The sequence below is a fragment of the Rhinolophus ferrumequinum genome, chromosome 2 (genome assembly GCF_004115265.2).
Source record: "Rhinolophus ferrumequinum isolate MPI-CBG mRhiFer1 chromosome 2, mRhiFer1_v1.p, whole genome shotgun sequence".
In the NCBI taxonomy this organism is placed as follows: domain Eukaryota; kingdom Metazoa; phylum Chordata; class Mammalia; order Chiroptera; family Rhinolophidae; genus Rhinolophus; species Rhinolophus ferrumequinum.
Genome location: NC_046285.1, coordinates 29,520,864 through 29,534,986, shown reverse-complemented (window position 1 = coordinate 29,534,986; position 14,123 = coordinate 29,520,864). Strand labels below are relative to the sequence as shown.

The 14,123-nt window shown below is 34.2% G+C and overlaps 1 protein-coding gene across 2 annotated transcripts in view; it reads right to left on the bottom strand.

Moving 5' to 3' along the window:
- Nucleotides 1–14,123, bottom strand: part of TBC1D23 (TBC1 domain family member 23) — a 52,184-nt gene that overhangs the window by 16,868 nt on the left and 21,193 nt on the right. For both annotated transcript variants that reach the window (XM_033087726.1, XM_033087720.1), the window contains exons 5-12: nucleotides 12,329–12,452; nucleotides 9,256–9,380; nucleotides 9,117–9,163; nucleotides 8,237–8,340; nucleotides 6,742–6,864; nucleotides 5,497–5,589; nucleotides 3,134–3,304; nucleotides 367–409 (exon numbers count right to left, since the gene is read on the bottom strand). In XM_033087726.1, coding sequence (XP_032943617.1) covers nucleotides 367–409; nucleotides 3,134–3,304; nucleotides 5,497–5,589; nucleotides 6,742–6,864; nucleotides 8,237–8,340; nucleotides 9,117–9,163; nucleotides 9,256–9,380; nucleotides 12,329–12,452 — 830 coding nt within the window. The remainder of the gene's footprint in view (nucleotides 1–366; nucleotides 410–3,133; nucleotides 3,305–5,496; nucleotides 5,590–6,741; nucleotides 6,865–8,236; nucleotides 8,341–9,116; nucleotides 9,164–9,255; nucleotides 9,381–12,328; nucleotides 12,453–14,123) is intronic.

The following is a 14,123-nucleotide window of genomic DNA, read 5'->3' as shown; positions in this document are numbered from 1 at the left end:
AAATAAGCAAAAGTAGGAAGGGTATACAATGAAAAATATTCCTCCTATTCATTTCCCAGTGCTATCTATCCCTTCTCCATAGAGGCAAATCATGTGGGCAGTTTTTCATACATCTTTACAAAAAATTCTTTTGCAAATACAAGCTAATTAAACACACTTATTTACACAGTCTTCCATTAAATATTCACTCATTTCAATGGCCTATTGTGTGTGTTATCTATATGTCTTGCTGACTTTGCCTTTTTGAAAATACTGAATGCCTAAAGAGAGAGTATACCCATTAATTAATTTGGTCACTACTAATTAGCTGTAATATAATTTTCTCTGTAAAGTGGAGGCAAAGGGATTAACAAATTAAAATCTTACCCATGAATCCTCCACTGGCAATGCTCACATATTCTTTGCTTTTCTGTAATGGAAAATGAAATTTAAATTCCAAAATGCAATTTAATTAAAACTTCTGATAATTCTATAAACATTGACAAACGTAATATAAGGTTATATGTTAAATTTCTGTACTTTTTCTTTTCTTTGATATTTTGGACTTTGGCACAGAAAGGTACCTATGAGTACATTTACCTTGTGTATTTTAAGGTCTGGTGCTTGGGTGGGAAGAAAGGAACGACTTCCTGGCTATTAACAAGACTAATTTTATTTGTATTTTAGTTCCAATCCTGCAAACCAGAGTCAAACCAAAATCAGTTAAATTGTATTTTTGGGTGTAATTAGAGTGGTTTTTAAGTTTTCAAAATATTTTCTGTCCTTTATAAAAAGGAAATATAAAAGCAAGTATTACAGCTAATTATGAAATGACAGAATGTTACCATTTTACAAACTACTAAAAATTAATAGATATAAGCAATGATAAAGTAAGAGACACAAAAAAAGAAAGATATCTGGGCAGTATTTTCCTCCTGATGGAAGTATACACAACCCAGGACCTCCTATCTCCCCCAAAAGTAATCTGATCAAGTCTCTAGGTCTAATTTAATTATCAGTTTATATTGAAAACATCAGGAACAGAACCTGATAAACGATACCACGAATTTGCAATCAGCAAAATCCAGAATGTGGGAAACTCTACAAGACAAAGAAACCAGTTTTTTTCCAACAAATACATTCAAGGAAAAAAAAATCAGGAAAGAGAACCTATAAATCTATAAAATAAAAAAGGGGTGCCCGGTTAGCTCAGTTGGTTAGAGTGCAATGCTCTTAACAACAAGGTTACTAGTTCTATTCCCACATGGGCCACTGTGAGCTGCACCCTCCACAACTAGATTGAAACAACTACTTGACTTAGAGCTGATGGGTCCTGGAAAAACACACTTAAAATAAATAAAAAGTTAAAAAGAAAAAAAAAAGACTTAAAAAATATATCAACCAAGTGTAATATCTTGTTTTGGATCCTGGAAAAGTCAGGGAAACCTGAATACTAGTTAGATTTTTATTTTGTTATAGTTTTTTTTTTGGTTAAAATAAGATATTATTATGATAATGTGATTACGTTTTTATAAGGAGTTTATAGGGTTCAATTCTCCCTACTTTTAGATTTGTTTGAAATGACAAAAATTGGGGAAAAATATTTCTAAAACCACATCCAGATCTTAATTACAAAATTCACAACATTCCAAATTTTTACCATCTGACAGCCTTCACAATATATAACTTATACTAGAGCATTTTTAGACTAGGCCAATTAAATTTATAAATAAAATGAGTTTGAGTCACTATTTTTGTTAGTCTGTAATTTTTTTTTTTAAAGATTTTATTGGGGAAGGGGAACAGGACTTTATTGGGGAACAGTGTGTACTTCCAGGACTTTTCCAAGTCAAGTTGTCCTTTCAGTCTTAGTTGAGGAGGGTGCATCTCAGCTCCAGGTCCAGTTGCCATTGTTAGTTGCAGGGGGCGCAGCCCACCATCCCTTGTGGGAGTCGATCCAGCAACCAGGGGTGGAGAGGACACGCTCCAACCAACTGAGCCATCTGGCCACCAGGGAGCTGAGCGACAGCTCATTGACTTCATTCTAGATGCGGAGGGCGCAGCTTGCTGGCCCATGTGGGAACCAAACCAGCAGCTCCGTTGCCCAGAGCTCACGCTCTAACCAAGATTTTAAAAATTGGGGTGGATGGCTGAGCCACCCATCCACCCCAATTTTTAAAATCTTTCCTTTAATAAGTAAGGTATAAAATTATCTTACAGTCCCTCTCCCAAATACCTTGTTCCTGCTCTCATTTTGTCTTTCAAAGATTTTGTCCTTTAATTTTCTCAAACAAGATTTCCAGTAAAAGACAACATGAATAGAAATGAACCCAAATTGAGTGGCTTGTGCAACACCATACCTACCGTCTTCCTGATTCCATAGTTCAGGGTCATAGAAAATGTACTTCAACATACAAACTACCAAAGAATACTTAATAAACAACTATTTTTATAAAGAGTGAGCCATCAAATAGATAGCTTGTGTGCACACTGTTAATAAAACCATAAAATTCTGCCAAAAAAAAAAAAAAAAAAAAGAGTGAGCCATCACCAAATGAGGCTTTGTACAGAAGAGGAACAGACTACATAAAATCACTAACACAGATAGACTGGTTATACCAATGACAACATTCAAACACACACAAAATGGAGGCTAAGTGTCATATACTTATTCAATTTCAAAATAAAGATATTAAAATGAATTATACAGCTACTGTAAAAAGTAACAGGGCATAAATAAGAATAAAATCAATGCAACAGAAATCACTGCAATCCAGAAATAGATGCTGATTACTAATAATTACCAGTGATCTTAATAGAGAAATTCAGTATATTTAAAAGATGGTATTTCAGATTGATAGCACAACTGGTTAGCTACCTGGAAAAAATTTTTTTCTTGATTCCTACCTCACTTCTTAGACACAAAAACATTCAGATGGCTCAAGACTTAAACATAAAAAAAAAAAAATAAACCAGATGAGCATGTAAGAAAAATCTGGGGGAAAAGACCTTTTTTGGCAAGACACAAAAACAATAAGCTATAAAGAAAGAATACAGATAAATTTGACAATGTAGCTAAGAGCACAACAGCTATGAGAATTTCTTAAAAGCGACAGCAGCAACGAAGCAAAAGTGCAAGAGTCTGTCAGCATACCTGGAGAAAGTGTGCCAGCACCATGTTCATGTACATGTCTTCTTCCTCTCGGCCGCTGCCCATGAAACAGAGGTGCTCTCCGCCAGCGATGGAGCCAGACTCGATGGACTGCTTCTGTGCTTCCAGCAAGGATTTTACTGACTGGGCAAACTCAGATGGATTCTGAAGCATCTAGATAATTAAAAAAAAATTAAAAACATGCTAAGCCTTGTTTTACAAACATCTGCAAAACCTGAAATATTTTTCCAGGGGAAAAAAGAAACAAAAAAATTTTAAATATCCACCATGAAAACAAATGAAAAAGAAAAGGCTCTTATAAATAAAACCTCTGGGATAAGAAAAAAGAAATATGTATAAATGTACCTATAATACATTAGAACAAAAGTTGAAACTATAATTAAAAAATAAAGTTGAAAAGTCACAAGAAAGATTAAACTATGCAAAGAAAACATTCTATTAGAAAAAACTTGTGGTCATTATTTATTAAACAGTAAGCTATGGTGTCCTTATATCAGGACAAGAAACGTTTCACACTGAGTGCAAGAGTCCATGACTAAAAACACTACATCAAAAACAAGCTTTATTTTTTATTTCCACTTACATGGCAAACCATGTATTTCTCAAACAGTCAGAAATAGCAGAAGCAGCCTTTTATTTATCAGTACTACTCTAGTTACTAGAGATAAAAGGATGAAAAATTAATTTCTTACCCTCAAGGAAAAAAGTATGCCAACAACTACAAAAATTTGTTAAAACTGCTATACTGAGGCTACATAAAAAAAAAGCACAATGAAAATCCAATAGGAAAAAAAGGACAAACCATAGAAGTAATTTTTAAACAAACAAACAAACAAAAATTAAACAGCACACTCACAAAAAGATGCCCAGCATCACTAGTAATTACCACTGTTTCTTACCCATCATTCTTGTAAAATAAAAAATTAGTAATGTCCAATAATGCTGATAGTATAAAACAATCATTCTCATTTACAGTTGTAAAGTGTAAGCTGGTTCAACCTTTTTAAAGGGCAATGTGGCAGTCTCTAGTAACATTTTTACACCCACACCCCTCAACCCAGTAATTCTATTTTTAGGAGTCTATTTTACAGAAATATTTGTACAACTTCACAATGTATGCATAAGGATGTTAACTGCGGCATCGTTTATTATAAGAAAACTGAAAACAACCCAAATGTACGGCAAACAACCCAAATGTACAGCAAACAAACAATAAATTATGGTGTATCTGTACCACAGACCATTATACAGCCATTAAAAAGAATGTATTTAAATGGAAAGATTTCCAAGAAACTGTTAAGTGAAAAAAACAAGTGAACTGCCAAGTGAAAAAGCAAGTAAAAAAAAAGTGAACAAAAAACGTGTAGATACATTTTAAAGGTCTGGAAGATTAAACAAGCTGTTAATAATAGTTAACTCTGGAGATTCTCTTTGAATTTCTTTTTAAAATTCAAGTATTCATGAATCACTTCAGTAAAATGTTAAAATAAGCCTGCAAGGAGGACCATCTGAGTTTTCCTAGATGAATCAAGGAAGAGAAAGGCACCGAGTTCACTATCAGGGTGCAAACAAAGCTAGGATTGCCTCTTCTACAGCGCCCCAATTCTCTGGGTTGTTTCACCTTTGTTTTCCCTGAGTTTCCTCTCAACACCACCTAGGCCCTTCTCTACATGCCTTTCAGCCTCAGTGACAACTTTTTCAGACAAGTTGGGAAGAGGATAGACTGCACTGTCAACAAAAGAGGTTACTCCTTTTTTCTGTCTTTCCCATCCCTGAGGTTCTAATAATTCCAGAACAGCTTCAATGATGTCAGTCCTAGTTTTACCAACTGCTCTAAGCCTCTCTGACAATATTTAATTATTTACTTCATCCATTTCGTCAATTACAGTGACCCGAAGATAGCAATTTTAACAACTTAGCACCCATATGCCAGACACTACCCTTATTAAATATTAGTTTATTATATGCGTAAGAACTCATGATGAAAAAAACGGCTCATAGTAAAAACTTTTAGAATAATACCCAATTATAATAATTTATAAAGAACTTACTAGGCACAAGGCACTATGCTAAAGTGCTCCATCAGGTGGTGGCAGTAAGAAGTTTAGAATTTACTGACATAACAATGGTGAGCAATAGTAAGCCATCTATCTTTTATGATACCAAAAGGTGTCCTGGGTGAAAAGGTAACTTGAGAGCAATACTTTTATCATAAGGGCAGAGACTCCCTCCTTAAGCAGAAAGAAAAACATCCTTAATCAGGTACACGTACATTTATGGGCTAAAGAAAAAAATTGATTTCTTCCCTTAGGTTTAAAAAATTTTTAATCAGCATTTATACCAACCAGATCTGAATCTAAGTGGAAAGCAGTTGATAAATGTCCAGCATTATACTGTTCCGCAGGACGGCAGTCCACCACAAAGAACCGGACTCCTTCCTAAGAGAGAAACATCTGAAATACTGAAATTTGCCATGACAGTCACATTTTACACAATATAATGCTAACAATTAACCAAAGGAGAGGGAACAGATTTATTAAAAACATGGATCTCACATAGAATCAGGAGGACTCAATAAGTGAAGACCCAACAAAATAACCAAGATCGTAAATAATTTTATTCATTTTAAACAGTTAAAACGTTTTGTATATACTGTTCTGGACTAGAAAGTCTTAAATTATGTAGCAGGAGAATGTCAGTTTGAGCTATAAAACTAACTACAGTGTACTAGAATTTAATTAGTTAATGTGTATCATATTGAACACTTTTTAAAAAAACATACAGTTATAAACTCAGATCTAGATACGATTCCTATTTCTGCAAATCGACAAATTTATCAGTAATTCAATTCACATAAGAACTAAACATTTTGGGGGGTGAGGGGAAGTTCTACAATGCCAATTTGAACTGAAGAAGTTTACATGGATCTCTTTAAACTGGATTACATATTTTCATTTGTTTTTTAAGTAATAGTTCTAATAAGAAAAATAAGTGAAATGCTTGTTTTAAAAAGATCTACTGTAAAAGGCATCTTTCCATGTCCATTCCTCGTCCCTCCTTGGAAATACACCCTACCTTCTAAGTATACTCACATAGATAAATGTTGCAATACTAGTAATGAAGAACATAAATTTTAAAAATTGGCTCATTAGATTTTCATGAAGAGAGTAATAGACAGAAAATTATGATATACAGCCTCAATTCTCCTTTGTTATATGCTTTATAGCATTAAACCATGTAATTCAGTTACATGGTTTAAATGAATGTAACCAGAATTTAACTGTTAAATGCTAAATTCACCCTTTTGAGTATTCACACCACATTTAGTTGCTTTACTAACATATGAAAAATGATTTAACAATTTACAAAAATTGGTGTCAAAATAATTGTTGACAACTAAAATAACACCCAACCTAGCAGTTTAAAAATGACTATCTGAACAACAGATTTAACACATTAATAATAAAAAAAAAGTACAAATCTACAATGTTATAGTAAATTTTGTGGAAATCAATAAAGGGAAGACACGTTGGTTCCTTGCATTTAAAAGGGACAGTCCTCTGACAAAACTGTGGGTTTTCTTTACTTACTCCCTGCAGCTGGTTTGCCTGAAGGATCTCTGACACCGAGACGGCCAGACAAAGAGCCTGACTCAGATCTGCATCGTCATCTTTAATACCTAACAAAGTGCTACCAAACAGATGGTGATTATCCTGTTGGAAGAGAAAATTTTAAAACATTATAAAGACAAAAAATAAAATTTTCCTACATAAATATTCTTAATAAACCATGATAAATGTAATATAATTATATAATATCCTTGAGTCATGTGATTCTCAAAACTGTGTATCACCTCAAATCTTTAAGCTAAAAGCCACAAAAAACTACATACAAAGTCCCTGTCAGATCTGACACAAAATGAAAGAAATGAAATAATACAATCCACACAGCTAGTTTCTATACTGTCAACTACAGCAAACATTACATTTTAAAAATGTTTACTCACAACTTTTCATATTTTAATAAAAACAAACACATGGCATGAATGAATTGCATAAGTGAAGTAAGACATTGATCTACAGCCTGCTCTAATTAGCAACGCTAGTGCAGATTATTTGCTCTGTCTGAAGAATTAAAGCTGGTCCTTTTGGAAGACTAAAAAGAGTAAGACTTGTTTGTCATTCAGCCTCCTACACCACTATGGTATCCCACCTTCTGACTTACTCAGCACAGCTGTGCGCTAAGATAGTCTGCATTATGCAATTATTAAAATAGCTAAATGAGTCCCTAGAAACAAAGCTCCTTTTTAATTAGTTTCAAGAGAACTGTTCTACAAAGGTTTCTCTTACCTGCCTTCTGAAACTCACTATACTGAACAGAATTTAACCTCATCTTGATGTTTCAGTGACATGATGACTACCAACTAGCAATTATTATGGTAGAATGCCTTAAAAAAAAAAAAGACAACAATGCTCGCTTGAGCACCTGCGGTCACAGACAAACCTGTCCGCCTTACTAGATGGTAAGGTATTTCTGTGCCTCCCCCACTACTAACTTTTGCTTCTTGCAGTTTTACTTTCTAGGAGCTCATACCACTCATGTTTCTAATTGGGTGTCCTTTGTCTTGAACACAGTGGTGTGGTCTGACTATGGGGCTAAGTGACCCTTTTTCGCTTACAAGACAGCTCTGAGTCATTAAAGTTGTACAAAGCTGAACTCCGGATAAAGGAGGCATAATTATTCATGCTCCATCAAATTTTGTAACACAATTTTTAAAGTCAAGAAAGCACTAATTTAGGCAATATCTCATAGTCAATTTTCTAGCAATCAGAAATAACTAATAATCAGAGTAGAAGTGAGATAGTATACAAATACCAGCATATTTGTATATTATCTTTTTTAATCTGTCTGTTGCTTCACTGGGGAAAGCAATTACAGTGGAAAAATCACACAAAACCGCAACACATTAAAAGACAGAAAAGAATGCCAACCTAGAGTATTTTAACTGAACTGAATACAACATAAACAATAAAACAATGCACAAAATGTGAAATACAGAATAGTGCCTCATTTCTTGTCTTATACCTTCCTAAATGAAGCTGGGGTTTTACTGCAATAATACTGAGCCAGAGAGAAAAGGTCTTCTATATCTTCCAGATTCAAACTGGATGGAGTTTTTTCCAAAAACTCTGAAACAGGATAATAGATATGACAACATTTTAAAAACTGTTTAATGAAGAACACAATAATGAACATCATTTATATATCAAAGCTGGAACGCCCTCAATATAATAAAACTGCTTGTGGAAAAGCAGATTTCCCAAAGGAGCTAAAATGATTAACACAGTTCTGCTGTTTGTGAATTATGGTGTCAGGCAATCAAATCTATTCATGAGCCTTGATCAGAATATGATTTATTTATTTAACAAACACCTAGTAGGTGCCAGGGCCTCTGGAAATAAAAATGACTAAGAAATAGTTCCTGACTTAAGGAACTTTGTCTTGTGTGAGAAATGTAAAAATAAATCATTAAAATGTAGCAAGATAAACACTGTAATCAAGATAGTACAAAATGCCAGGCAATACAGAGAGAAGGTAAGTAAATCTGTGTGGGGGCTAGAGTGGGGAGAATCCAAAAGGAGAACCAAGGTTTCACAATGGAGATACCAAGAAAGCTGAGTATTGAGAGGTAAATTAAGGAAGCTCCAAGAGGTGGGGAGAAAGGGGGTAGGGAGAGGAGGGGATTTTATTTGAACGATGAAACCAAAGAAACAGTATATGGAAAAGAATAAAAGTGAAAAAACATGAAGAAATAAATGAAGACAGCAAAACTGGGGAAAATAGTCGAAGGTTTATATCATATCTGAAGAGGGTGTTAAGAGTTGAATGGAACCTCAGAGATCTTCTAGACTAATCTCCTAAATTTATAGATGAAGAAACTTTCTCTACATTAAATGATACTTACTGATAACTTCTTCTTTGCTGTCAGTCTCCTGTGCTAAAATAACTTCTCTGTAAAAAAGAATCAAATGAATTTAAGTTAAATATTAACAGAGCACCCTGAGAATAAAGAGAAAAAAAACTCTAACCAACTTGACACTTACTTTGCATTAACAAGGATTATTAACATTAAGAAATAAATAAAAAACGGATCTGCTTGTTGTAGATATCCATCCCATATTGCCTGAGTGACTTCAATGGAACAGTAACATGCAAAAAGGCTTCCAAGCTGTAATTAGGAAATCAAATGGCAAACATAAACCATTAGAAATGGATTGTTCTTTTAAAAGTATTAAAGCACAGTCAAAAGTAACATTATATCAAATTATCTGCATCTGAAATTTAATGTGTACTTTAATTTTAGTGCACCTAATCCAAAGGCAGGACATGTAGATTCACACACAATGGAGCCACTTACCAGCTGTGTGACATAGGGCATGAAATATAACCTCTAAAGCTTACATTTCTATTTCTGTAAAAACCAAAAACAACCAGTTATATTACTACTATCCACCTTCTACCATTGTTGTGACAGATAATTAACCTATACTATCTACCACATTTCTGCCATAGCATAACTAACATGATTACCCACAGAGCTCTCCCTAAAGTAACTGGCATAATTACTACCGTACTTAGCTTACTAAGTAATTGTGAGGATCAAACATGGCAATTTAAGTTAATAGCACCTAAAAAAATTTTAATGACAATATAAATGTGAATTGCTCCCAAAGCTTACTTGCACATCATTTGAAATAGATGAGACAACATTCATGTCCCTCAATAGGCTTCAGGAGCCCTATGGTTTTCAATATAAAATTAAAACGTTGTTAATGTATAAGTTTTTCAACAGCCCAACTGTGTTGTAAATTGCATGAATTCAGTGATACTTTTAATTTTCACTAGAGACAGAAACAATGCGATGTTGAGGTTTAAATTTAAAATATTTTTAATGGCTAAAAGGAGCTAATGGGAACACATACATTAAGTGCCAGAATACATACATTTTGTGCCAGGTACTAAGCTACTGTTGCAGTATTAAATATTTTTTATTAAATATCTCAAATATTCTCACAATAGGCCTTCAAAGAAGACATTTTTCTAGGTGAGGAAATAGACCCATTTTATAGGTGAGGAAACAGACTTGTATTAAATAACTTTCTCAAGTTCACAAAGCTACCGTGTTTCCCCGAAAATAAGACCTAGCGGACATAAGACCGGGTCTTATATTAATTTTTGCTCCAAAAGACGCATTAGAGCTGATTGTCCGGCTAGGTCTTATTTTCAGGGAAATAGGGTAGTGAGTGGCGGTGTTAGGACTAGAATACCTGACACTACACAGCCCATGTAACTGCCATTACATTTGACTGCAAAGCCTTTAAAGTCCATATGCTACTGCTGTTTCTGTTGTTTAAAAAATTACTATTACAAATCCAGATTAACAGATGCAAATACAAACAGGATGGCAATATATGGTCATCATTAAACTCACTTTAACTAAAGCTGCCTTTGCACTGCTCATAATTATGGGTTCTCAAGGTATAGAAATTAGTTTTAATTGTTTCATCTCATGATTAAAAAAAAAACTCCATTCATAGACATAATACTAGTAGCAAGAATGAACTACTTGGACCATAAACTGAAGAGAAACCAGTTCTTTTAATACTCAGCTAAAATGTACTACCAGCACTGAGTACTAATTCAGAGTTCTGGCAACAGAAATGACATTTCCTAGGCATGATGTGACCAGAGAGACTTCTATTAAGTATTAGAATGCTTAAAAAAATATATTTTCTTACTTCAATAAAAATAAGTAGATTTAATGCCAACATGTGAATCTCAGAGAAGCTACAATTTTATAGGTATTTTATTATTTTAACTCAACGTGACAAGACTGTAACTTAGAAGGAACTAAAGAACAGGCTGCTGCAGTTTGAGATTTAATGTACTATAGTTGAAACCAGTTACAAGTCTCTACTGACCATTTCCTAATTGTTAACTCATCCTATCACCCTAAGGTAGGTACTATTATTATTCCCATTTTACAGATGAAGAAATTGAAGCTCAGAGGCTAAGTATCTTAAATCACACAGTTAATAAGTGGCAGAAATGGGATTCTTTCTGAAAACTTAGGTAAGGCATGATTGAGGAATATGGTTAGATTTTGACTACATCTTCTTCTAGCATCCATTATTGTTTTAGAAAAATCTTCAAGCAAACCTAGGAGAGCAGCTCTCACAGTGGTCTGAGGAGTCCTCAAGTACCCACACGGACGTGTACGTATAGGGGAGTCCGTGCGATTAAAACTATTTTCATAATACTTAGAATTTACTTGCCTTTTTCATACTCATTCTCTTACATATAAACAACAGAATTTTCCAAAGGCTCCATGATATGTGGTATCATCACAGACTGAATAAAGTAGAACCTATCTGTCTGTGATCTGGCCAAATATTGAGATTTGCAAAATTATAAAACAACGCCACTATTCTCACAAATTTTCTTCTGAAAAATAGTTATTTTTCATTTAAAAAATAGACTATTTATGTTAACATGTAATGGATTTATCATTACTTCTAAATAAGTATTTAAAACTTCTTAGTTTTAATTTCTAATCAACATAATCTATAAAAGGACAGATCCTCAATAAATGTTGTATATAAGAGGTCCTGAGACCAAAAGGTTTGAGAACTACTGATCTAGAATAATAAAATTTCCCAATGAAAATACAAATTGGAATGACGGAGTAGAGATGTACTTTATATTCTTTTATATTAATCATTAGATAATCTTAAATCATTTTCCTCATGATTGGATATCAATTCTTATACAGACTATCAACAATTTAATCCAAGTTTTAAAGTAAACCAATACTTATCATATATTACATATATTTACATATATTAATACATGTGTGTATTACATATATGCATAAATGTCACATGTATTTTACTGTAAAACAACAAAAGGCTAAACTTCATATGAAATAATCTGAACTAACATAAGTGATGAGCAAATAAAGCTGTTTTTGAAATGCCAATAATTTTACTCCTTTGCTTTAGGTAGTAATGGTCTATAATTTAGTACTTTTCTTCCTCTTCCTTGGGGGGAAAAACCCTAATTATAGTTTCATAGAAATCTAGTTTTCATTAAGTGTTCCTACTTTCACTTTATTACCCAGTTGAGTGCATAGGAGTCTGGAGTAATTTTCTTTGTATCAAGAAAAGAACAAAGCTCAGGCTCGTGGTATTGGATGAGTAATCGGAAAAGATGAAATGGTCTCCCCTTCAGGGAACAATCCCTAGAAGACAAGAGAAGCAAGGTTTCTTGAATTAATGTCAGAAGTGATCATATCAGTAACCAATCCTTTTGCAACACTCACCTCCTCTCCCCACTCCTAGAACACCTGAACACCAGCCTACCCGACACAACCAGACAGCACTCTCCTGCTAACACCTAACGTACCTAACTTCACAGAAAGTCTGTAGAAACAGCAGGTCTATAGCCAAGTCTAGGGAGATTCTCTCCTGGTGAACCCAGGTGGCACTCACACAAAAGGATTATAGGGACCACGAAGACAGCAGGACCACGTAGGGTATTCTGATAAGTATTGGACCTATCTAGTCTACTTATATTTGAAACTTCAAGGATAAGTATGTTTTAAAAGTTCTTCGTCTGAACAGACATTTGTCAAAAGAAGATATACAAAGTGCCACTAAGTACGTGAAAAACTGTTCAACATCATTACCTGTCAGGAAAATGCAAATCAAAACCGTAATGAGATATCACTTCACACTCATGACTATGGCTATAATCAAAAACATGGATGTTGATGAGGATGTGGAGAAACGGGGCTTCATTCACTGCTGACGGGAATGTGAAATGATACAGTTGAGGAAAAGTCTGGCAATTCCTCAAAAGGTTAAACAGAGTTATATGATCCAGCAATTGTACTCGTAAGTACATACTCAAAAGAAATGAAATTACATGTCCACACAAAAACTTATACACAAATGTGCACAGTGGCACCATTCATTGATAGCCAAAAAGTGAAAATCCAAATGTCCATCAATTGTTGAATTAGTAAATAAAACGTGTTCTATGCACATAATGAAATAGTATTCAGCAATAAAAAGAAATGAAATATGTTCCAGTATGGATGAACCTTTAAAACATGATTCTAAGTGAAAGAAGGTAGTCACAAAAGACCTTATATTATGTGACTTCATTTATATGAGTCCAGAATAGGCAAATCCACAGAGATAGAAAGTAGATTAGTGGTTGCCTAGGGCTGAGAGTGTTGGAAGGAAATGGAGAGTTGACTATGAATGGGTTACAGGGTTTCCCTGATGAAATGTTCTAAAAATCACTGTGATTATGGTTGCACGACTCTGTGACTACACTAAAAACCACCAAGTTGTATGTACTAAAAGGATGAATTTTATGATCCAAGTGAATGGCATCTTAATAAAGCTGTTATCAAAAAAAAGAAAAGAAAAGAAAAGAAAAAGTTCTTCAGTTGATTCTAAGTAGCAACCAGTGCTTTACTTTAGTAAGTAAAGCACGGGTATCCATCCAAACTTAGGTTCAAATCCTGACTCAGTCACACACCAGAAGTGTAATCCTGGATAAATCATTTACTCTCTCTCTCTCTTTGCCTCAGTTTTTGTAGTTGTAAATCAGAGATACCTACCTTCTAGTGGTCACTGTTTGAAAGAGAAAATACACAAAGCATTTACACCTAGTATAGTGTGTTTTCACATAGAAAGTAGTAAAATCTGGTAGTCATTTAACAATCACGCTCCAGAATAATAGTTGTCTACCTTGGCTGCACACTAACCAAGTGGGAAGCTCTAAACAAACACTGATGCCTGTGTGCCCTCCTCAGAGATCTGACTTCGTCAGCTATGCACACAGGCACCAGGATTTTTAAGAGTGACACCAATGATTCCAGTGTGTATCCAAGGGTCAC